Raw genomic sequence first — 24420 nt, 5'->3', positions numbered from 1 at the left:
GGTTGAAAGATAACTTGACCAAGAGGGCCCTGGAGATTTGAATTCACGTTGTCAAATTTGGTGGCAAGCACCTTTACCTGCTGAGATAGTTTGTTGGCCAATCCTAGATTGACTTTTCATGCATACCCTCACTGGTGCCAACAATGCCACTAAATTTATCACATAAATTTTTGTTTTGTTTCGTTTTGATTTTTCAATGCACTTTCTCTTTGTAGTCCTGGCTGTCCTGGAGCTCACTCTATAGACTAGGCTGTCCTTGAGTTCACAGAGATCTGCCTGCCTCTACCTCTTGGGAGCTGGTATTAAAGACATATGCCAGTATATCTAGTACTTACTATATTGAAAACTAAATGGAATCTGAAATGCTTTGTGTTTTCCCTTTTTATTTTCCCAGACAGGGTTTCTCTGTGTAACAGTCCTGGCTGTCCTGAAACTCACTTTGTAGATCAGGCTGGCCTTAGACTCACTGAGATCCACCTGCCTCTGCCTCCCAAGTGCTGAGATTAAAGGAGTTCGCCACTACCGCCTCTCATGTTTTCTCATTTTTAAATTTTATGTATACTTATTTCCATTTTCCTAAGATTAATGTGTATTGTAAGAAATGTATTTGTAAGAAATGCTTATGAAAATGTTCAAATAATACATTTGAGATTTGAACATAGACATAAAACACCATCAGTCTATTTCTAGCATACTCTGGAGAAAAGAGTAAATTTACAAACAAGAACATCTAGTTGTGGATTAAGTACACCCCCTTAAAGAAGATGGATTTAAAGCATCATGTCTGATGATACTAACCAAAAAAAAAAATTGCCAACTAGGAGGGTGGAGAGATGTCTCAGTGGCTAAGAGCACTGGCCACTTTTCCAGAGGTCCTGAGCTCAATTCCCAGCAACCACATGGTGGCTTACAACCATCTATATAGTGGGATCTCATGCCCTCTTCTGGCATAAAGTTGATAGAGCACGCAGATACGTGAAATAGATAAATAAATCTTAAAAAAATAAATAAAGGTCAACTAAAGGCTGGGCAGTGGTGGTGCACACCTTTAATCCCAGCACTCAGGAGGCAGAGGCAGGTGGATCTCTGTGAGTTCAAGACCAGCCTGGTCTACAAAGTGAGTTCCAAGATAGCCAGGGATACACAGAGAAAAACAAACAAAATAGCCAACTAAGCCAAATGTGGTTGCTGACACCTGTAATCCCAGCATGCAAGAGGTTGAATGATTTTCATGAACTCAAAGCTAGCCTGAGCTACACAGAGTTCCAGGACAGCAAAGGCTATAGATGGAAACCTTACCTTAAAAAAAAAAAGAAAAACAGAAAAAAGGACAAAGTTAGCTAATCCACCTTTATCAGACTCTATATATTCTTTAAATAATAGTCTGATTATCTACTTCCCATGCTTTCAATAAAAATAAATGTCTTTTGGAGCACCCTAAGGCTACTAGGAAAATATTCTATTGGGCTGGTTGTAGTGTTTGCCTAAGATGTAAGTCCTGGGTTCAATCCCCAGCACTAACACACACACACACACACACACACACACACGAAAATTCTCTTAAAAGCAAAGCTATCTTAGCTAGATTATTATCTGGGCAAACACATAATTTTCCTCTAAGAATTATAACACTAACTGCATAGCATACAATCTGTTCTTATTCTAAAAACATCAATATAAACCATTTTTATTAAAGCAAGATATAAGAAATACTGACAAGATATGTGAAGTGCAGTGTTTACAACATGCATGCTAAGGCTGAGGGGCCAGCAATTATATTTCTCATTTTGGATAGCCTGAGTTTTTCTGGTTTTCACCTTGCCCTGAAAGAGCCTAGAACAGTAAATACAAAATAGTTGTCAGCAGCGATGTAAACAATGCATTTCTCTGCTGCAGTTTCATGACCACTAACCACAAGACTACTGAACAACTGGAATGAAGTGTGGCTACGTTAAGAGTTTTAAATTTTCATTATTTTTTTTTCAGTACTGGGACCTAAATCCCCAGCCCAGTAATTTAAAGTTAAAAGGTTACATGTGAGCTGGGCTTGGTGGTATACACATCTGTGGTCCAACGTAAAGGCAGAGACAGAGGATCATGAATGTAAGACCAGTTTTGCTTATAGAATGAGACCTTGTCTCAAAAAAAGGAAAGCAAAGCCCAGAAACAAAAAGGCCCCATGAAGCTAATGCCTCCTATATTGGACCATGCTAGCCAGGAATAATACTCAGGCAGCATTCACATCAACTCTCTTTCATTTACAGAAAACTAAGCCCACAAACCCAGCTTATTTCTGGCTTCTACTTTGAAAATCTGCCATATTAATAGCATTGCCAAGCACAGTGAGTGCAATAGTCTTACCTGGAAGTAGTTACAGTGTGCATAGGAAGAGGCAGTAGGAGTGACACAGCTACTTAGGGCGTCCATGTGCGTGGAAGGAGAACAGCACTGTAGCACAGCTGGAACAGATTCAAATACAAACAAGACATCAACCAAATAAAAGACAGCATTCAAAGAGCATCCTTCATGTCTCATGTGCTCGCACACACACCAAAAAAAGTGGGCTCTGTTGACTGATTTTTTTAAAAAAAGACCATGGTCCTATAATATGTTTAAATTTTCTTATGTATTGTTAACACAAGTTCTTGTTGTGTATCCCTGGCTGACCATGAACTCCTGTATCCTCTTAGCTGTCTTCCTCTTGAGCTGGGTTTATAAATGTGTATCTATACCTGACTGTAATAAATGTTTAAAAGGTTATGCCTACTTTTGCAATTTATTTTTTCTTGTGGTGAGACAGGGTCTCATGCAGCCCAGGCTGGCCAAAAACTCACTCTGTTGCTGAAGATGACCATGAACTCATGATTCTCTCGCCTCCACCTCTCAGGTGCTGGCGTTGCGGGCAAGAGCTACCACACATTTATGTACCGCTGGGAATCAAGTCTCTTTACAGGAGGCAATGCTCCATCCCCAGCCACTAAGTGATTCTTTAGTGCTTAAGCATATTGGTACTTTTCTAACCAAATGTTTATTCTTACGGAAAGTAATTTCATTTCACTAAGACCAGCAAACTATATTTGTAGTTCCTAAATAATTGTTTCAGTCATTTTAACAACAATTTGGAGAGGGAAGTGCTTTAAAAGTAAAATAAGTAAATGTATTCTCCAGTCTATCACTAAATGATGTGTTTAGTGGAGAAACATGCTAAAAATATTTTTTGCCATTTAGGCAAATGGTTGGCAATGTGGATCCTGAATTCAGCCTGCCTCGTTTTTATAGCCTGGCTCCATAATTAGGTATTTTATAAATATGAACATGGTTAATCACTTCAAGTCTCACTGTTTGCATTCCATTAGAACAGGAATAATAACAACCTACTAGTGTGGTTTTCAAGGAACAACATAACAAGCTAGCATGCACAAAATGCTTAGAACAGTAATGACAGCAACCAATAAATGTCAGCAGCCAATATTTTAATGAAAAAATGTGGGTAGTACCAGGTAACCTTTTCTTTATGGTTTAGACACAACGAACAGATGGAACTCTTTGCACAGGAACAGTTAGTTATCTTACAGGTCCAGTCAGTCTTACTAGACTGAGCTCTTTTCTAGAGTCTCTCCAGAATGGTTGAGACTCCAGTTACATCATCACACCTTTTTGGGGTAAACAGAAGATGACACGGATTGAATGCTTACCATGCTTTGGACACAATGGTGGATGCTTCATGGATTTTATCAAACCCATCAGACTAACATAACTTAAAAAAGTAAGTAACTAAATCTCTGATATTAAGAAATTTGCCAACAGTAACAAGGCTGGCTATTCTAGCATGGACTTATTTTCTCCTGCACTTGACAGAGTAAATATGCTGGGAAATCAAGTGCATCCATATACAGCTAACTATCGAGAATCTGCAGGGGTGCCCAAACTGGGAAAAAAGGACTTTTCCCCTCCAGTTATTACCAAGGAAAACCTAGGCCCCTAGTGGCAGAAAAGACCTAGTCAAGAGCAGGTTACTGTCTCCTAATTGTACTGAAAAGCAATGCTTCATTACAAATAAACCAATGCAAAGACTATATTTATTTCTCTAATATTTCAATATTATGATTCTACTTTTTAAATATTTTGATGTTAAAATGTTCTCTAAAATAAATTTGCTGGAGAATTAAAGTACAATATATAGCTCTGAGAACGTCATTATAATATAGAGTTGATAGCTGATTTGTTTGTGTCAGGAAACAGCAAACCATAAATGTTATTCAGCATGTCCAGTAAGGGATGAGAAATGGAACAGAAAAGAGAGCCTGTGAAGTTACACTCTCCAAAGACCCTTGCTTACCAGTGCAGCCCACTTCATACAGTCAACTAAGAGCAGAGTGTGGTATTAGCCAAGTATGTGGAATAGGAATGTAGGTGCCAAAATCCACGTTTGCGCTCAGTATATGAAAAATTAATGCACTGTGCATCATGAAAGCAATAACACTATGAAACAAAGTTATCCTTGTGTCCTAAACACACTTCTGTTTAAATATCTTGCTTTGTCTTCATGAAGGCAGTGCTCACTCCAGGCATTCAGCTCCCTGTACAAGATAAAGGATAAACCAGACAGTGGTGGCGCATGCCCAGCACATGGGAGGCAGAGGCAGGCAGGTCTCTGTGAGTTTGAGGCCAGGCTGGTCTACAGAGTGAGTTCTAGGTCAGCCAGAGCTACACAGGAAAACTCTGTTTCGGAAAAAAAAAAAGAAAGAAAGAAAAGAAAAATGTAAATAACAAACTAGAATTCACTTCACATGCAAACTTAAGAGCAGAGAGCATTTAAAAATTTATCAGTAATAAAAATTCAGAATTACTAAAAAAACATTCAGAATTACTGAAAACCATTGCCCTCACTATAGGTAAGGCAAACACATTTGCACTTTATTTATTTATTTATTTATTGGTTTTTTGAGACAGGGTTTCTCTGTGTCTTTGGAGGCTGTCCTGGAACTAGCTCTTGTAGACCAGGCTGGTCTCGAACTCACAGAGATCCACCTGCCTCTGCCTCCTGAGTGCTGGGATTAAAGGTGTGCGCCACCAACGCCCGGCTGCACTTTATCTTATAGGAATAATTTTGTTTTGTATCAGTCCTGGCTGTCCTGGAATTCACTTTGTATTTCAGGCTGGCCTCCAACTCAACAGATCTGCTTGCCTCTGCCTCCCAAGTGCTGGAACTAAAGGCATGCACCACCATGCCCGGTTCTACAGAAATAATTTAAAAATATAATGTTTCAGATATGAATTTATTCCAGGGCAGCACAGTGTTAATAGTGAGAAAATGTCCAGTCACATAAATGCTCAAAAGAAACAGTAGATTTAATAATACATTTAATTTCAAGATTAAGTTACTATAGCAACTAAAGCGCTAATATCTCATTCGTGGTGAAGAAAATTCCCATGGAAATAATACAGTCCTTAATAATCTTTCAACTTTACAATTGTGTAAGGATGATAAGCATTCAGTGTAAACCACACACTGAAACCTTATCTTGTTCCTCAGCTCTTTACTCCTGAGATGCTAGGCAGCAACAGTGAGCCCCAGATCTCAACATCCAATACCCTATAAGCCCTACTGCTAAACTGGAAGTTCTGAATGTTAGGTGTATCAAATGCATTTTAATATACCTTCAACAACTTACGATGAGTATAAAACATATTGGTATAGTGGACATGCATCTGTATACTCAAAATAGATGAAAATAGGAATCTGAATTTTTAGGTTTTGTGTTTTGTTTTGTTTTGTTTTGTTTTTTTGAGACAGGATTTCTCTGTGTAGCCCTGGATCTCCTGGAATTTACTCTGTACACCAGGCTGGTCTCAAACTCACAGAGATCCACCTGCCTCTGCCTCCTCAATGCTGGGATTAAAGGCGTGAACCATCACTGACTAGCCTGAAAAAATACTGTTAAGTTGGGAATAGTGATGCTGACTCTTAACACTCAGGAAGCTCAGGAGGGAAACATACAACAATATCCTGTCTCAAAAAAAAGACATACTGGCTGGGCGGTGGTTGGTGGTTGGTGGTTGTTGTTGGTGGTGGTGGTGGTAGTAGTGATGGTGATGGTGCTCACCCTTTAATCCCAGAATTCTGGAGGCAGAGGTAAGCAGATCTCTGTGAGTTTGAGACCAGCCTGTTCCAGGACAGAGGAAAAAAAAAGGACATACTATACCCATGTTCAGAGTAGCAATAGCCTACAAAAGTGGAAGCAACCTAGAACCCTTCAACAGATAAATGAATAATTATTATCTGTATAATTATTTTCATCTTTTTTTTCTAAGATTTATTTATTTATCATGTATACAGTGCATGCCAGAAGAGGGCACCAGATTCCATTACAGATGGTTGTGAGCCACCATGTGGTTGCTGGGAATTGAACTCAGGACCTCTGGAAGAACAGTCAGTGCTCTTAACCCCTGAGCCATCTCTCCAGCCCTATTATTCATCTTTAAAAAGGAAAAATTTGACACATACTAGAAAGTGGATGAACCTTTAAGATATTATGATGAGGCTGGTTGGTGGTGGTGCACGCCTTTAATCCTAGCACTTGGGAGGCAGAGGCAGGCAGATCTCTGTGAGTTTGAGACCAGCCTGGTCTCCAGAGCGAGTTCCAGGAAAACTAAGGCTACACAGAGAAACCCTGTCTCAAAATTATGATGAACACAGTATGTCAGTAACAAAGGGTAACCATTATATAACTATATGGGGGGAGCTAGGTAGTCATATTCAGACAGAAAATCCGTGACTGCCAAGGAGTGGAAGAAAGGAAGAATGAAAAGCTACTGCTTGGTACAGTTTTATTTGGATGATGACAGCAGCTTTGGAAATGGTGACTTAGTGAATATTGTGAATTTAATGAATAATTCACAATATTGTGAGCTACTGACAATGAACTGTACAATTTAAAATGTCAAATTTACACATTAAATATTATATAGTTCAACTTATATGAGATATGTATCCAGAATAGTCACATTCACAGACAAGGAGGATAGCAGGCTGCCGGGGATGGACAAGGAGGCAATGGAGAGTTAGCATCTAACGGGTATTAATTTTCAGATTGGGAAAATCAAAAAGTTTTGGGGATGCCTAATGGTAATAGCTGATGTAAAATGCCACAGACAAGAGTTAAAGTTTGATTTTATACATTTTTTATAAAGGTGGCATGCTTTTGCTTTGTTTCTTCTGGGAGAGCTTCCCAGTGACAAGTCCCTCTTTACCGTAAGTGCTACACACTGTATCTGAGCATAGTAACAACACAGGAAATCCGTAACTCCATATTCTGTGTTTATGTATACCACGTAGGACTAAAAAAACACAAAAACCAAACTTTTGAAAGTAAAATTTCCCAATGGTAGAGTGCTTACCTAGCATGTGCAAAGTCTAGGATCTACCCAAACACTACGTCTCTGCCACACCCCTCCTGCAATGCTTTAAAAAATTAAAGGCATGAGTGTCATGCCTTTAATCCCAGGACTCTGGAGGCAGAGGCAGGCAGATCTCTGTAAATTCAAGGCTAGCCTGGTCTACAGAGTGAGTTCCAGAACAGCCAGAGCTACATAGAGAAACCCTGTCTTAGAAAAACAAACACACAAAAACCAATGAAAGCCTTTAATCCCAGCACTCGGAGGCAGAGACAAGGAGACCACTTTGAGTTCCAAGCCAACCAAAGCTACAAGGTGAGAAACTATTTCAAATAATAATGATGATAATGCTTATAAGCAACTCTTGTACCCAAGGATGATTCAAACACAATTTTAAATAATGAAAAATATATTTAAAATAAAAATATTCAAATATTTTATGTATCCTGTATTTTAAGATTTTATTTCAATTATGTATACATCTTCACATGGGTTTGTATATGAGTTCAGGTGCCCATGGAGGCCAAAAGAGACCACTGGGTCCCCTGAAGCTGGAGTTACAGGCATTTCTAGACTAACTCTGAGCTAACTTTCTAGGTCCCAAGGCAAATATTTAGTCTTTATAGTATTAGTTACTAGCCTCATTTAAAAGACTAATTTTGCAAATGTTTATTGTGTGTGTGTGTGTGTGTGTGTGTGTGTGTGTGTGTGTAGAAGCCAGAGGTTGGTGTCAAGTATCTTCCTTCATCTCTCTCTTCCTCAGTTTTTGAGGGGCTGTCTCCCTGAAACTGGAGCTCACTGCTTCAGCTAAATTGCTTAGCCACCAAGCCCTAGGGATCCTCTTCCTCTGCCTCCTAGTATGATAACTACAGGCATACATACACCACTGGGCATTTTATGTGGGTGCTGGGTGTCCAAACCCAGGTCCTCTTGCTTGTGTAGCAATACTGACTGAACCATCTCCCCAGCTCTCTTATCCTTCGTGTGTGTGTGTGTGTGTGTGTGTGTGTGTACATGTGTGCCTGTGTGTATACATGTATGCCTCCCCCCTGTGTCTGTGTGTGTGTGTGTGTGTGTGTGTGTGTTTGGTTTTTGAGACAGGGTCTCATGTGTCCCAGGCTGCCCTTCAATTCCAGAACCAAGTGCCTCTACACCTCAAGTGCTGAGATTACAGGTGTGTACTACCATATGGCTAAAGTTATTTTATCCTTTGCATGTTAGTCAAAACCTATTTATGGGTATTATTCAGTTTCTGACCCAAACTATTATGGCCTCCTTATAGGATGAGAAATTGAGAATTATGTTAACCCATTAATGGCCACATCAGATGAGTAAATGAACTAGAACCAGTCCACGGCACTCAACGGAATATTTACCAAGGGTCCATTATAATCAAGGACTAGGCGAAGAGGAAAGGACACTGAAACCATTAAAAGCAGCTACACTACCCTGAGCTCCCAATTTGGCCTTCTCACTCTAACATCTAGAGCATGTTCCCTTTCTTCAGGTAGAATGAACTAATAACCCAGAGCAGTCGCAATGCCACCAGCAGCAAACAAGGGTACATCTCTCCATCAACTTCTTCCTTGTCTACCGCACCTGACAAGAGCTAACTCTGGCAGAAAGAAATACCAGATTTCCCCTAAAAGAGAAATACAGCAAAACAAAAGCAACAACAACAACAACAACAACAACACACACACACACACACACACACATACACACACACACACACTCAGTGCATGTGTGGTGGGAGAGCTTCTCTTCTAAGAATGTAGGTAGGCAACAAAAAATAAAAATAAAAAACTAAGTCAGGCTGGGCTGGGCTTCTCCATCAGTTATTACTTACTGTAACAACTTAGTTGTTACTTAGTTGTGCCTCAGTTTCCCTATCTATAAAATGACAAAAAACAATCTTCTAAGGAAGTCTGAGAATTAAACGAATTAATATTTGGAAAGTCCTTAGAACAGTGCCTGGTCATAGGTATCCATTTTACAATGAGATTAAGCACAGTTATAATCTGTTAATCCTCACATTTGACCTTACAAATATAACTTTGGGGGCTGAAGCACTTTCAGCACAAGCATGAAGCCCAGGACCAGAGTGTGGATTGTTAGTTCCACATAACAGCCATAGTCAGTAGGCAGAAACAGAAGGTCCTCACATGCTGACATCTGTACTGGCCAATCATGGGAGACCTTGCCTCAGTAAATAAAGTGGACAGTGATCAAGAAAACCCCAGCATCACATTTGTCCTTTGTATTCATGTGCACATACATGCACAGTCACCCACAACACATTTGAATACACACATGCACACACACACCACATACATACACACAGAAAGGAAAGAAATAATTTTGAAAAGAAGACAAAGTTGATTTTGAGCCAATTCAGCATGTTAGTCAAGAAAAAAAATCCTTAACACAGAACTTGATAGGTAAATATGGATGAATGAATATTAGGTATATTTAAATACATAGTAAAAATAAGTAAAATTTAAAAGCCTAAAATGAACATTTTCTACAAAAGAGGGAGATTGTAGTATCGTACTGAAAATAACAGAGGGGTTAGATTCAAGACAGAATCAACAAACACCAGATACAACAGTTTGTCTTTGAAGAATTATGAATTTAAAAATGTGCCAGGCAAGGAAAATTAGTACTCCAAAAGAGGGACAAATGTAAAAAGATTCTGATGATCATTTTATTAGACAGGTTGTAGACAGGTTGATGGCATGTTTTAGTTCCTGGATTCGGCTTTACTATAGAAATTATGAAATTTTGGTAGCCATACTATTTAAAGAGGCCAAATCCAAGTATATTTTTGGGGGGGGGGCGGTTTCGAAACAGGGTCTCTCTGTAGCTCTGGAGGCTGCCCTGGACTAGCTCTTGTAGACCAGGGTGGTCTCGAACTCATAGAGATTTGCCTGCCTCTGCCTCCTGAGTGCTGGGATTTAAAGGCGTGTGCCGCCAGGCGTTGGTGGCTCACTTCTTTAATCCCAGCACTTGGAGGCAGAGGCAGGTGGATTTTTGTGAGTTCATGGCCAGCCTGGTCTCTAGAGCGAGTGCCAGGATAGGCTCCAAAGCTACACAGAGAAACCCTGTCTCAAAAAAAAAAAAAAAAAAAAAAAAAAAAAAAAAGGCGTGTGCCACTACCGACCGGCCCAAGTGTATTTTTTACCCAAATTATTTTATTTATCAATTTGTTTATTTTGAAATAGAGTCCCTGGCTGTCCCAGAACTCACTATGTAGACCAGGGTGGTCTTGAACTCAGAGACATGACTGCCTCTGCCTCCTGAATGCTAGAGTTAAAAACACACAGCTTTTTCCCTTGGCTACTGAAGCCAGAAAAGGACATCAGAACTCCTGGAATTGGAATTAGAAATGACTGTGAGCCACTGAGTGGATGTTGGGAACTGAACCCAAGTCCTCTGCAAATACAGCCAGTGCTCTTAACCATCAAGCCATCTTCCCAGCGCCTCACAACTGATTTGCATAACTTTAGTTTTCTATTAAAATTTTATCTGAGCCTCAGCTCACAAGAGTTTGTTTTGAAGAGACTAGACTACGATCACTTCTCAGTCTTTGTGTTGTAACCTACCCAGATGTGGTAGGGACTGTCTTGCCTTTGCTTGAGAAGGCTGTTCATAACACTGTTCATTAGCAGGTTCTCATAAGTGGTGATTATATGGCTTGGTATTTTGTATCCTTCACTCTATGTAGAGAAGTTAGGCAAATGCACAGTGTTTTTGTGGAACTCTCTTTTCCACAGCAGACAGCTTATATTTAACAATACAGCTCTATTTATAAAGTGCTTCAGAATGTGCAAATATTTTCACTCACTTCCTATCATGTACGAGAAGCCATCACAAGCACTTCTCAGCCTTTTGGCTAAGATTGAGTGGAGAAGCTGTCATGAGACTTTTATTATTCTTATAATTTCAGAAACTTCTTAGTCATTTCAAATTATCCTCCTTAAATGCTGACAAAACAAAATGCAAACAACACAATGTGCAGTGAACTACCCCAAATGACAGCAGCTCTTACTTGTGCTTCAACTCTTCCGTGCTGGGCTGGAGCCGGGGCCTCATAGGTGCTAGGCAAGAAGGCCATCACTAAGCCACATAGCACTCCCTCCTTGCTCTGAATGTCCCCTTCTACACTCTTATCTAGAACTCTTGCAGACAAGCATTAATTTACAAATTCAGAATCAAGCTAAAAGAAAGGTGTTTTTGTTTTGGTTTTTCGAGATAGGGTTTTTCTGTGTAGCCCTGACTGGCCTTGAACTGGCCTGACTGCCCATGCTGGGATAAAGGTGTGCACCACCATACCCAGCTTGACGATAAAGGTTTTTTGTTGTTTTTTGGGGTTTTCGTTTTTCAAAACAGGGTTTCTCTGTGTAGCCCTGGCTGTCCGGGAACTTACTCTGTAGACCAGGCTGGCCTCAAACTCACAGATTCTCCTGTCTCTGCCTCCTGATTACTGGGATTAAAAGCATCTGCCACCAATGCCTAGCGAAAAATAAAGTTTTTTAATACCACCCCAAATAAATGATTTAACAAATACTACTGATCCAAAGAATGAACATTATCAACTGTAACATTTTCTAACAATATGTAAATGGTTCTCATAGAATGCAGAACTAGGAGTTTTAATGAAGATTGCTTACAACTCCAAGTATATTTTCCAATTTAAAAACTCCCATATTATATTCATCTGTTCCTCAATGTTGCAGGATTACAGCACACAAGCTGTCATGTCTAACAGTCCAATAGGAAAGATGTCTACATTTCCCTGCACAGTCCAAATTTTAACTCCCAAGAAGCTTTTCTTTTACGTTTATTTGTTTTAATATGAATGAATATTTTGCCTGCATGTATGTGTGTGTTCCACGTACATGCTTGGTGCCTGTGGAGGTCAGAAGAGGTTGTCAGATCCTCTGAAACTAGAGTTACAAATGGTTGTGAACCACCATGTGAGTTCTAGGAATTGAACCCAAGTTCTTTTCAAGAGCAGTCAATACTCTTAGCTGCTGAGACCTGTTTCCAGACCCACAAGAAGCAAATCTTCAGTGTTTTAAGAAAAGGAGAGGCTGCCAGGCAGTGGTGGTACACTCCTTTAACCCCAGCACTTGGGAGGCAGAGGTAGGTGGATCTCTGTGGATTGAGTGCCAGGGTAGGCTCCAAAGCTAAAAAGAGAAGCCCTATCTCGAAAAACCAAAAAAAAAAAAAAAAGAAAAAAGAAAAGAAAAGAAAAGGAGGGGCTGAAGAGATGGCTCAGAGATTAAGAGCACTGACTACTCTTCCTGAGGTCTAGAGTTCAATTCCCAGCAACCACATGGTGGCTCACAACCATCTATAATGAGATCTGGTGCCTTCCTCTGGTGTGCAGGCAGAACACTGTATACTAAATAGATAAAAGCTTTGAAAAAAAAAAAAGAAAAAGAAAAGGAAAGTATATAGCCAGGCAGTGGTGGTATACACCTTTAGTCCCAGCAATTGGGAGGCAGAGGCAGGCAGCTCTCTGAGTTCAAGACCAGCCTGGTCTAAACAGTGAGTTCCAGGACTGCCAGGACTCACTCTATATTTCTATGTATATAGTTTTTAATATATATATATTCTGCATCTATCTATCTATCTATGTATCTATCTATCTACATATATGTTATACATACATAGAATGCAGCCAAAATAACTTAGCTAGCAATGCCTGATTTGTTTATTAAAATAGATTTATACATTCACTGGGTAAGAATCAGTTCACTCATGTTTATAAGCAAGTATGTTAATAAAGTCAGCATATGATCCAGTTGTTACAGATAGCTATTGCTAAAAAATAAATAAATCACATCTTTAAAAGAAAAAATATTGGATTCAACTCACCAGTACAAAAAACTATTTGTTGCTATATTTAAGATAGATAACTAATAAACATGAATTTAACCATCTTTTTTTGGGGGGGGGGTTTCGAGACAGGGTTTCTCTGTGTCTTTGGAGGCTGTCCTGGAACTAGCTCTTGTAGACCAGGCTGGTCTCGAACTCACAGAGATCCACCTGCCTCTGCCTCCCGGGTGCTGGGATTAAAGGCGTGTGCCACCAACGCCCGGCGAATTTAACCATCTTCTACTTTTAAAGATAGCACAGATTTTTTTTCTTCAAAGAAGCAGCTGAAAATCTGGAAAAATATTAGAGCTTAATCATTTTCTATATAAGACTAAGTTTTAAATTTTTTTTGTTTTTTGTTTTTGTTTTTTGGAGACAGGGTTTCTCTGTGGCTCTGGAGGCTGTCCTGGAACTAGCTCTTGTAGACCAGGCTGGTCTTGAACTCACAGAGATCCACCTGCCTCTGCCTCCCGAGTACTGGGACTTAAAAGGTGTGCGCCACCAATGCCCAGCCTAAATTTTAAAAATTCTAATGGGTAAAAGTGGTACTCTGGTTTCTTGTCAGACCATATAAATCTTTCAGCTTTTACTAATAGGCAAAACAATTAAAATATTAAGTCATATTTACTCTCCTTTTCATTCTCAGCCCCATCACCAGAGGTGCAGTAGCTGTAAACATCCACAATTGGATTCAACTTGAATACTTAGTGAAAGTAGAAAAATACCTTTGAAATGTACATCAGGTAAAATGCAATGAGTCAATAGAAAAACCACATATTTAGATGTTAGAAAGCAATAATATCACAAACAGAACAGCCACCACATTTACAATTTTAAATGCCAACAGATTATTTAATTCCTTTTTCTTATTTTGTTAAAATGGCCTAGAAAACCCTTTCAGAGATTCTTTCTATATCTGCAAAACTGACAAAAATCAATGCTCTCAGATTCTTAATTCATAAAGGAAAGAAAATGTCTTCTTCCTTCTCTTTCTGGTCTTCTCTGAAAGCTTTGACTCTTGTCTTATGTCTATTGCCTCACTGTGCAGGCTTGTCCAACCGATGGCCACAGGCCACATACAGCCAAGGCTGGCTATGAATAACACACACACAAAATTATAAATTTTCTTAAAACATTAGGAGAATGTTGTTTGTTTGTTTTTTGTTTTTGTTTGTTTTTTGGTTTTTTTAAAAATGGAGTGTGCTGGATGTCTCTACAATTTTGTTCAAAGGACTACAGAACCTGGAAAAGCTGTTGCTGCTATTGATGCACAACATATTGCCATTATTACTCTTTTTATATAAATATAAATATATACATATACATACATACATACATATATATATATATATATATATATATATATATATAAGCTAAAAAAATAAAATAAAAAAAACATTAGGAGAACTTTCTAATTTTTTGGTATGTAACTGTACTGTGTGGTCATTGCGGGTGAATTTTGTCTTGATGTCAAAACACTGAACTCACTGAAACACACCACTGCTACAGTGTTTCTACAAAGTAGAATGTAATTTGAATGAAATAATACTGTCTTGCAAAAAGGATTTAAAAATACTAAATTTTTTTCCAAGAAGCCATAGCAATTACTGGAAGATGCCCTAGTGTCTTGGAATCTACCAGCCTGTCCTCAATGTCCTTGGTTGAAGTTACAGCTACAGTTGTCAGTTTGTCTGTTACTCCTAAGTTCTTAGTTGGCTGGGGAGAATGGTGCAAGGTTCTACTATTCATCACACTTTAAGGATTTAATTTTCAAAGAGTAGGTGCTCTTATTAAGCTTCATTACCAACATATTGAAATGATTTGATTATGAGGTAATCTCATTTGTGAAATAAAAATCTATCTTAAAAACAAACTGAAGTAAACATTACAACAATAGTAGAATAAAAGTAAGGTTCCAGGGCACTAAATTTCTCTTTTTTATGTGCATTAGTGTTTTGTCTGTATGCGTGTCAGATTCCCCTGAAACTGGAGTTACAGACAGTTGTGAGCTGTCATGTGAGTGTTGAGAATTGAACCTAGGTTCTCTGGAAAAGCAGCCAGTGCTCAGTGAGCCATCTCTTCAGCCTCCTGGGATATTAAATCTTAATTTCAGAACTAGAATACACTCTGAGGATATAGAATTTTCATTTCACTGAAAATATATACCTTTTTTTGAGATAGGGTTTCTCTCTGTAGCTTTGGAGCCTGTCCAGAACTCACTGTATAGACCAGGCTGGCCTCTGCCTCCCATGTGCTGGGATCAAAGGCATACACCATTACTGCCTGGCTGAAAATATACACTTTTATGTAGTAACAGATTCTCAAAATCCTTAAGAACAGGTGAAACCTTATATGTGTATTACATATGAAAGATTTATTTTTTGTTTAATTAGGGATGTGGGGGTAAGATATGTGCATAGGAGTGCAGGTACTAGTGAAGACCAGAGGCATTGGCTCCCCTGGAGCTGAAGTTAAAGGCAGTTGTGAGCCACCTGACATGGGTGCTAGGGTCCTCTGTAAGAACAATATACTCTCTGAACCACTGAGCCACCTCTCCAGCTCCTAATCACTATATAATGTTGAAAAATTCATCTGGTTAAGAAGTCATTGACATTTTTTAAATGAATATTCCTATTAAGCACACAAAGATAGATATTCTTATAAACTATGAACTTGAATGTCTCCTACCTGTTGGATAGTAGGCTTGGGAGTACTGCGCCGAGGGTGTGTAGTTACTATATTTTTGGGAGGAGCTGACCATTGTTTGAGGACCTTGTTGAACGTGTACAGATGTGGCACTGGGCTGCAGCGTATAAGTGACCTCGGTTGGAAATCTCTGCAGCACAGGAAATGGAACCCCTTTTTCTGAAAAAGTGGGAGATGTCTCCACTTGTCCAGGGTGCATTCCAATGGAGTTCTGCCATGTTCTAGGAGGAATCGGGGTTCGATCTAAACCTTTCAGAGGGAAAGTGCTGTGGTTGTGGGAAGAAGTTGATACGTAGGAATAAGGAGACAAATTATCTCGCCGGAATGACCGGTGAAATTGTCCTACAGCCACTGGTCCTGCATAAAAGAGGAAGAACACATTTACAAACTTTACAATACACCATCAGACAGTAAACCAAAGGTCAAAACTATGCAGCTGGTCACCTACCAGCTATTTTTTACACAACAGAACCTTGAATTGAGCAAAAAAAAATTCAGAATACAGTACTAATAGAATAACCAACTCTTGGTGATTCTCAACATAACTGTCATAAAAGGTAAAGTGGCTAACTGCTAGTGTTCAAATTAGATCAAAACTACAAGTTTTCCATGCATTCGTTTAAGACAGGAACTTTAATAAGTAGGAAAGTATTGCTCTACTACACACATAAAAGAAATGTTCAAAGCAAGTAAGAATTCATAAATGAACCACAAAGATATATCGTGCCCTTTTCCCCCTCCTAATTACTTTTATGTTTATTTCTTTATTGCAACATTAATTATTCACTTATTGTTTGAGCATGGCTGCCACAGCATGCATGTGGCTGTCAGGACAATTTGCAGGAGTTAGTTCTCCCCTCTACCAAGAGGGTTATGGGAGATCAAATTCAGAATTCACTGGCCCGTTGACATATTTTATTTTATATTTATTTATGTAGTTAATTTTTGAAGATAGTCTTGCTATGTTGTCCTAACATGGCCTGATTACTCACTACATAGCCCAGGTTTAAGTGAAGCATTCAAGCAATTATTCTGCCTCAGACAACTGAGTGCTAGGATCAAAGGCCACCACACTCCGCTTAACAAAAAGAAAAAAATCCTAATAGAAAAGTCAGGCTTGATAACTTACATCTACTTTCTTTCTTTCTTTCTTTCTTTCTTTCTTTCTTTCTTTCTTTCTTTCTTTCTTTCTTTCTGAGATTTATTTATTATGTATACACACACCAGAAGAGGGCACCAAATTTCATTATAGATTGCTGTGAGCCACCATGTGGTTGCTGGGAATTGAACTCAGGACCTCTGGAAGAGCAGCCAGTACTCCTAATCTCTGAGCCATCTCTCCAGCCCTTCTTCATCTTTTCAATCAATGAAGCAAGCAATCCTTTTTCATGAATTCTTCTCTCTTTTCAGGTCTGGGGATCAAACCCTTGCATATGATTTGCTTATGCTAGGCAAGCACTTGACCCACTGAGCTATGGTACAAGGCCTGAATCTTTCTTCTTCTTTAGTCTCTAATAGAGAACTTTCCCAGATATCAGTGGCCTTCAAATGCTTGACTTTCACATGCATCATAGGAAGTACTGATTAAAACTTCAGATATCTAATCTCAGAGGCTCTGACACAAGCATTTGTTGTTCCTTATCTAACCAGATAGAAACATGAGAGGAAAAGGACAAAAGGCTGTAATGAGAAAGGATAGCTATAAATATTATAGCCTAGATTTACTTTATGGACTGTAATTCTTGAATGTAAAAAACAAACTAATTTATTCAGAAGCAGATTATTACCTACTAATTATGTATGTGGTTCACAATTTCCTTTCAACATGCTTTCTTAAACTAATCATCTTATTAAGCAATTTACTTTATTGAGCTAATCTTTATTAAAGGCAAAACTTAATTTGTGTGTGACTTCAGTGCTAAGCTACATGTTGAAAGATGTCACTCAAATATCTACCCATTCAAATAATTATAAACCATTCAATACATTACACATCTCCCATTCTATTTTCATGGCAACTAATTTCCCTAGCAAATAAAACAATAACACCAAGAATTAGTAAACACACACATGAATACTAACAACATGAATAATAACAACATAAAATCTGGAGCCTGGGAAATCAAGGTCTCTAATGAAGACAAAAAAAATCTTAGTTTAGAAGACCAAAAGTATTCAGATGATAGATCTTTTCTTGGCTGGAGCTACGTCTCAGCGATAGGGAACTTGCCTAGCATGTGTGAAGCTCTGGGTTTGATCTCTAGTACTGCCAAAACAAAACAAAAACCTCAAGCTTTCCTCTGAAGCACAAAGCCCAGCTCTTATGATGCTGCTTGCCAAACAGTTTCTTACATTCATGTCTTTGCACTCCCCACTGACAGTTCTGCTTTTCCTAAAGAAACATGTACTTTTCACAACAGGTGTTACTGAGCATCCCAACTACCCCCATGCCCTACTTGATTTCTCCTTGGATGATTTACATGCCCAAACTACATGTTGCCCACTAAACCTTCTGGAATTTCCAGGGATAGGCTGCTAAATCTCTAAATTGGGTTCCAAAAATGTAGTTTAAATCTGAACTAAAAAATAAAGTCTGAGCTAGGCGGTGGTGGCTCACGCCTTTAATCCCAGCACATGGGAGGCAGAGGCAGAATCTCTGTGAGTTCGAGGCCAGCCTGGTCTACAGAGTGAGTTCTAGGGCAGGCTCCAAAGCTACACAAAGGAACCCTGTCTTGCAAGGGCCTAGGCCTGGCCCAGGATGATGTGGTAGACTTTGGGGAGCCCCTTTTGAGGGCCTTACCCTGCCTGGGGAGTGGAGGGGGGGTGGGTAGGGGCAGGTGGGATGTTGGGGGGTCGGTGAGGGAGAGGGAGAAGGGATTGAAGCAAGCTGCTCCTAATTTGAACTGATAAAATAAAATAAAATAAGAAACCCTGTCTTGAAACAGCAATAAATAAATAAATAAGTTAATTAATTCTGAGCCAGGCGGTGGTGGTGGACACCTTTAATCCCAGCACTCAAAGAGGCAGACGCAGGTGGATCTCTGTGAGTTCCAGGCCAGCCTGATCTACAGAGTCATTTCCAGAATAGCCAGGCTACACAGAGAAACCTTGTCTCAATAAATAAATAAATAAATATATAAATAAATAAATAAAATAATTCCAGTTCTCAGGTGATAAACTCTGAGTAATGGACAATTATCTATTTTAGATGCTGGTAACATAATGTGAGTGAGTTCCTGAACAGCCAGGGCTACACAGAGAAACCCTGTCTCAAAAAAATTGAAAAAAAAAAAAAGAATACTGTCAGAATTAGGTCATTCCTCACTACTGACAGAAGCTATTGACAGTTGATGGCTTCTAGGGAAAGGAGAGTCAGTTTTATTTAAGGGTGTGGCCCCTAGTGGGTAAATCATGCTCCACTGGATGACTCCACACACCCAGGAGTACCAGAGCAGTATAAAATAGACCCAGAGCAGGGTGGTGGTGGTGCACACCTTTTATCCCAGAGTTCAGAAGGCAGAGGCAGGTGGATCTTTGTGAGTTCGAGGCCAGCTTGGTCTACAGAGCTAGTGCCAGGACAGTCAGGGCTATACAAGAAGCCCTGTCTCAAAAAAACTAAAGTAAATTAATTAGTTTAATTATAGGCTCAGTTTTATATATATTTATATATATGAGGACATGAAGTTGGTAGGAGTGGACCTGGAAAGAGTCAGGGGGAGGGAGGAGGGAGGAGGGAGGAGGGAGGGATGAATATGATCAAAATACAAAACGATGAAAATGTCAAAGAACTGGGTGGAAGGTCATCACTTAAACTTGTTTCTTAAAGAACAATGACACGAGCCGGACATTGGTGGCGCATGCCTTTAATCCCCACTTGGGAGGCAGAGGCAGGTGGGTCTCTGTGAGTTCGAGACCAGCCTGGTCTACATGAGCTAGTTCCAAGACAGCCTCAAAAGCCACAGAGAAACCCTGTCTCGAAAAACCAAAAAAAAAGAACAAAGACATGATTAGCTCACTTTTTCTCCTTTAAGGGTTAGCTAACAGGGCTTTCTCTGACCAACTTTATAAACCATCAGATTTGTGTCTTCAGGACATCTTTAAGGGATATTTGACAATATTTGAATTCAGAATTCTGGATATGTGGGGCATGATGGATTTTCAATTGTAAAGATTCTATTCCTTGTGCTGGAAACATGGCTCAGAGGTTAAGAGCTATGGCTGCTCTTCCAGAGGACCTGAATTCAATTCCCAGCATCCATGTTGTGGCTCACAACCATCCCTTATGAGATCTGGTGCCCTCTTCTGGTATACAGATATACATGGAAACAATGTTGTATACATAATAAATAAAATCTTTTTTTAAAAAGGATTCTATTCCTTTTATGGAAATGAAACCAAACTATTTCCAACAGAGAATTCTCACATTTGCTTATGAAGAGCTTATATGTCCACACAAGAGTATCTGCTTCCCAGACTTTAAACTTCACTTTGACCAGTATAACAAATGTTATATATTGCCAGTGAAAACAAAAATAACATAAATGGAGTAGCAAAAAAGGAAAAAAAAAAAAAACCCTTACTCTTCACCCTTTTATCAAGTATATTCTTAACTTAGTTGATCTAAATTAGAAGACAAGGCCCTAAAATAGACCATTCTACAATTTGGAAGGCAGGAAGCAGCAGTCATATAAGTGAGGCAAGTTAAAGTAAAATAAAAATTAGGTGTGGGAAGCCTGGCAGTGGGGCCCATGCCTATAATACTAGCTCTTGGGAGGTTGAGTTGGGAGGACTGCAAAATCAACCTAGACTACATACCAAGACCTTGTACCCTAAAATTAAAATGGCGGTGAGGAAAATTAGCAGTGCCAAGGACCTTGGCACACAAAACAAACTGCAACAGTATCCCTGAAACTACAAAAGAATTACATTACACCTGAGGCAGTAACACAATTACCTACTGCACTAAGTATAGGCAATGGATAACATCCTTCTGTACACAACAGGGAGAAAATAGATGCCTGAAAACACACACACCCCATGCACTCAAAAAACATGCCCTGTTCAATAAATAATCTTTAAAATGCTTAAATGAGTTGCACACTGGCCTTATGAATACAACTGGGAAACAAGATAACAGACAAAAGGGCTCACTTGGTAAAGGTGCTCGCCACAAAGCCTGATGACTTGAGTTTGATCCCCAGGTGAAGAGAGTGGACTCATAACAAGTTGTTGTCCTGTGACCTTCACACACATGCCATACCTCAAGAGCGTGTGTGCTCAAGTATACACAAATAAGTAAACATACGTGATTTTAAACACCAACAAAAAGAATACAACTAAAGAGAACTTGTCCTAAGAATGTTATTTCCCTGTCTTTTCTCCTTATGCCCTCTATAATTAAGACTTGAAAAACAAAACAAAATGAACAAACAACCCGAGCTAGTCTCCTGGAAACATATTCCATGGGACTGTCTCCACTGTCTTTCTCCACTTTGATTCCCTGGCTAAATCAAACATCACCACATGGAGGCAGCTCACTTTTCCTTTAGAATTCCTTTAGAACATTCCTATGCCACTGTTACTTTCTCAGCTTGTGACTAGAACTCTACCCTAGGTTCCTTATCTTCCAAACTCCACAGACAGAAAACCTAGGCTCTAATCTTCCAAATTCCAAATGCAGTATTGGTATTGTTTCAGTACTGGGCCTAGATTAAAGGGACCATATTGTTATTTGTACACTTAATTTTTTTTTCCATGCTTCAAAAATAACCCAGACTTCTTTATGGTTAACCACGCTAACAGTCTGAAAATGTTTTTATTACTCTTCTAGATGAAGGTGGGGGGAAAAAAGAACCCAAATCCAGATTAGTGTATCCTTTTGCTTCCTTGATACAGCTGTCTGTTGTGGCCTCTATAGAGCAAGGAAACAGCACTGCCCTCCCCTGTGTGTGGGAGTGCACCTCAAATCAAGTCCATGAAATAACTGACCAAAGGTTTCTAAATTTTTCAATAAATATTCACACAGCGCCCCCATCTTGAATGAACAGGAATATTGAAAAATCAATAAACTATAAATGCATGCTTTCTAAAATCCTTTTAAACTAAGTCTTGACATCTAGTTTTTGTGGGTTTTTTTGTTTTGTTTTGTTTTGTTGTCTTTAGCTACTTTGCTTTAAGTTTGTCCAACAGTAACATCTCAAGCTCTAATTAGCTGTGACAGAAATATTAGTGAATTGAGTCTTTACTGGGACAAAGCTTGCTCCTTAGATATATAAGGTCTACCACCCTATACTTTATTTGGAATCTTAAATATGACTGTTTTCATTAATACTTGGATGATTTTTCAGATGTGTTAATAGGTGGAAGGTGGCATGTCCCTTCAAGGTCAAATCTCCACTTGAGGGACCTGTCTGTTCCCCTTTCCCTTGGTTGGGTTAATGCCTTAAGTTTTCTTGTCGGTGACTTTGTTCCTTCACACTGGCGCCTGCAGAGTGCCTGTTCTTCTGACAATGGAGGCCCTTCCCACCTGGTGCTTGGATAAACGACTACTTATTGGAGAGCCTAGGCAGAAGAAGTAAATGGTCACTCTCTTGGAGAAGAATGGAAAGCAAACCTAAAGTCTATGTCCTTTTTGCGGCTACACACAGACCAGGGGATGCTTATGGACTCTTGCCAGAGAAAATGCAGATGCAGGTGATGTGACCTAGTCCTGGGGTTGTGCAGAAATGGTGCTCACTCCCTGCCACCCACATGCATGATGGGGAGCAAGGATCCAGATGGCACACACTCACCATGCTGCTCTGGCCGGGGCCCTGCGGGCTGGGGCGGCGGGTCCTGATGCTGCAACGGGGAGGTGGATGCTGAGGCAGAGGCGGAGGCTGACGTGATGAGGAGCCGCTGGAAGCGGTTGGGCGGGCGACAGGGCACCTCCAGTCCGGCCGCCAGCTTGGCCTTGTTGGCGCTGGTGAGCCTCTTGAGGTGAACGAGCAGCTGAGGCTGGTCGCGACGGAAGTGAGGGCTGTGGAAGTGGTGGAGTGGCCCGTCGCCCGCCGGCCCGCCAGCCCCAGGCCCTGGCCCGGGCCCGCCGCCCCCGGCCCACCCAGCACCACCTTGCGGAAGCCGTAGAGGTTGAGCTGGCGGATGAAGCTGGTGAAGTTGGTGGTTTTGAAGAGCTCGGGCTCGGCCCCGGCCGCCCCGACGCCGCTGCCGCCGCCCCCGCCGCTGCTCCCGGCTCCCCCCGCGCCCCCGGCCCCCGGCCCGCGGGCTGAGCAGCTCGGCCTCGAAGAGCGGCTGGTCGATGAGCAGCCCCTCGCCACGGCCGTCCCAGCGGATGGAGCGGTACCGAGGGCTGTTCACCAGCCGCCACAGCTTGGCGGGGAAGTTGTTGGGGTTGATGGGGGTGGACAGCAGCGCCTCCTCCATCGCCCGCCCGGGCCCTGGGCCTCGCCCCGCCGAGCCTGGCTCTCCCACCGTTCTCGATCCCCCGGGCCTTCGCTGCGCCCTGCCCCCTCCTGCCAGCGCCCGGCCGCCGAGGCCCGGACCGTTGGCGCACGAGTCCCCGCACGCCCTCCGGTGCGGCCAATGGGGCCTCGAGTTCCCGCCGCGTGGTGGCCAACGGGGCGCGAGCCCGCCCTCCCCCTCAGCGGGGCGCACGCCTGCCACGGTGATGGCAGGACACTGGGGCCACCTTCGCGGGCCTTCCAGAACCTGCCCCTCTCTGTCGGGTCCCCCGGAAGGCAGCATACTAGAGAATTGTGGTTCCTGAGGAGAAAGAGGCCCAGTTTACCTTAGCAAGATCGGAGGGGCTTCGGCAGGGCAGGATGGCCCAGGGGATTCAGAACGTGGAGTGTGCCTAGGTGATACACGGCCAAGTGGTTCCTGAGAACAGGGGGCTCACTCCATAGTCTTTCCTAACAGTCGAATTGCTGCTCTCTCCAAATAAAAATGATGGGGAGGGGTTTAGGTACAGTAACCAGAGTACAGTAATTCATTTTGTAACATAGTAGCATTGTTATATATTTTTTTAAAAAAATTCCCCCCAAAAACGACTTCAAATTAGACAAAGCCCACGGTACTGGCAGAAGGGAATAAAGAGAAGATAGGACAATTCTATGTGCTTGCTGACCAGCTATGATCTCCCAGACAATAAAGCAAAATGAACCTCACTTGAAAGGGGATAGAATCCTACAGAATAAATCCCATAGATAGTCAACAAACCCAAACATGAGAGGGCTCAGATGAGTTTGTTTTTGCTATATGGCCCAGGCTGGCCTCAAACTGGCCTTCATCCTCCTGCCTCTAGCTTGGGAGTACGCAGTGCACAACAGTCACTGGGGCTGGGGATCTAATCCAGCGGGTGGAGTGCTTTTACCCTTGAGCCATAGGTTCAATTCCAATGCCAATAAACTAAAAATAAAAAGACCCAACAAA

General features: G+C 40.9%; 1 protein-coding gene across 1 annotated transcript in view; it reads right to left on the bottom strand.

Annotated features, from left to right (window-relative positions):
- Nucleotides 1-24282, bottom strand: part of Hsf5 (heat shock transcription factor 5) — a 47041-nt gene extending 22759 nt beyond the window's left edge. The window contains 5 exon segments of the mRNA XM_027426328.2: nt 2362-2459; nt 15973-16347; nt 22782-23075; nt 23078-23250; nt 23252-24282. Coding sequence (XP_027282129.1) covers nt 2362-2459; nt 15973-16347; nt 22782-23075; nt 23078-23250; nt 23252-23733 — 1422 coding nt within the window. The 5' untranslated portion in view covers nt 23734-24282.
- Nucleotides 24283-24420: the final 138 nt, after the last annotated feature.

This window comes from Cricetulus griseus, chromosome 7, assembly GCF_003668045.3.
Source record: "Cricetulus griseus strain 17A/GY chromosome 7, alternate assembly CriGri-PICRH-1.0, whole genome shotgun sequence".
Taxonomy (NCBI): Eukaryota; Metazoa; Chordata; class Mammalia; order Rodentia; family Cricetidae; genus Cricetulus; species Cricetulus griseus.
The sequence above is the reverse complement of the archived record's forward strand: the minus strand, read 5'-3'. Positions and strand labels throughout refer to the sequence as shown.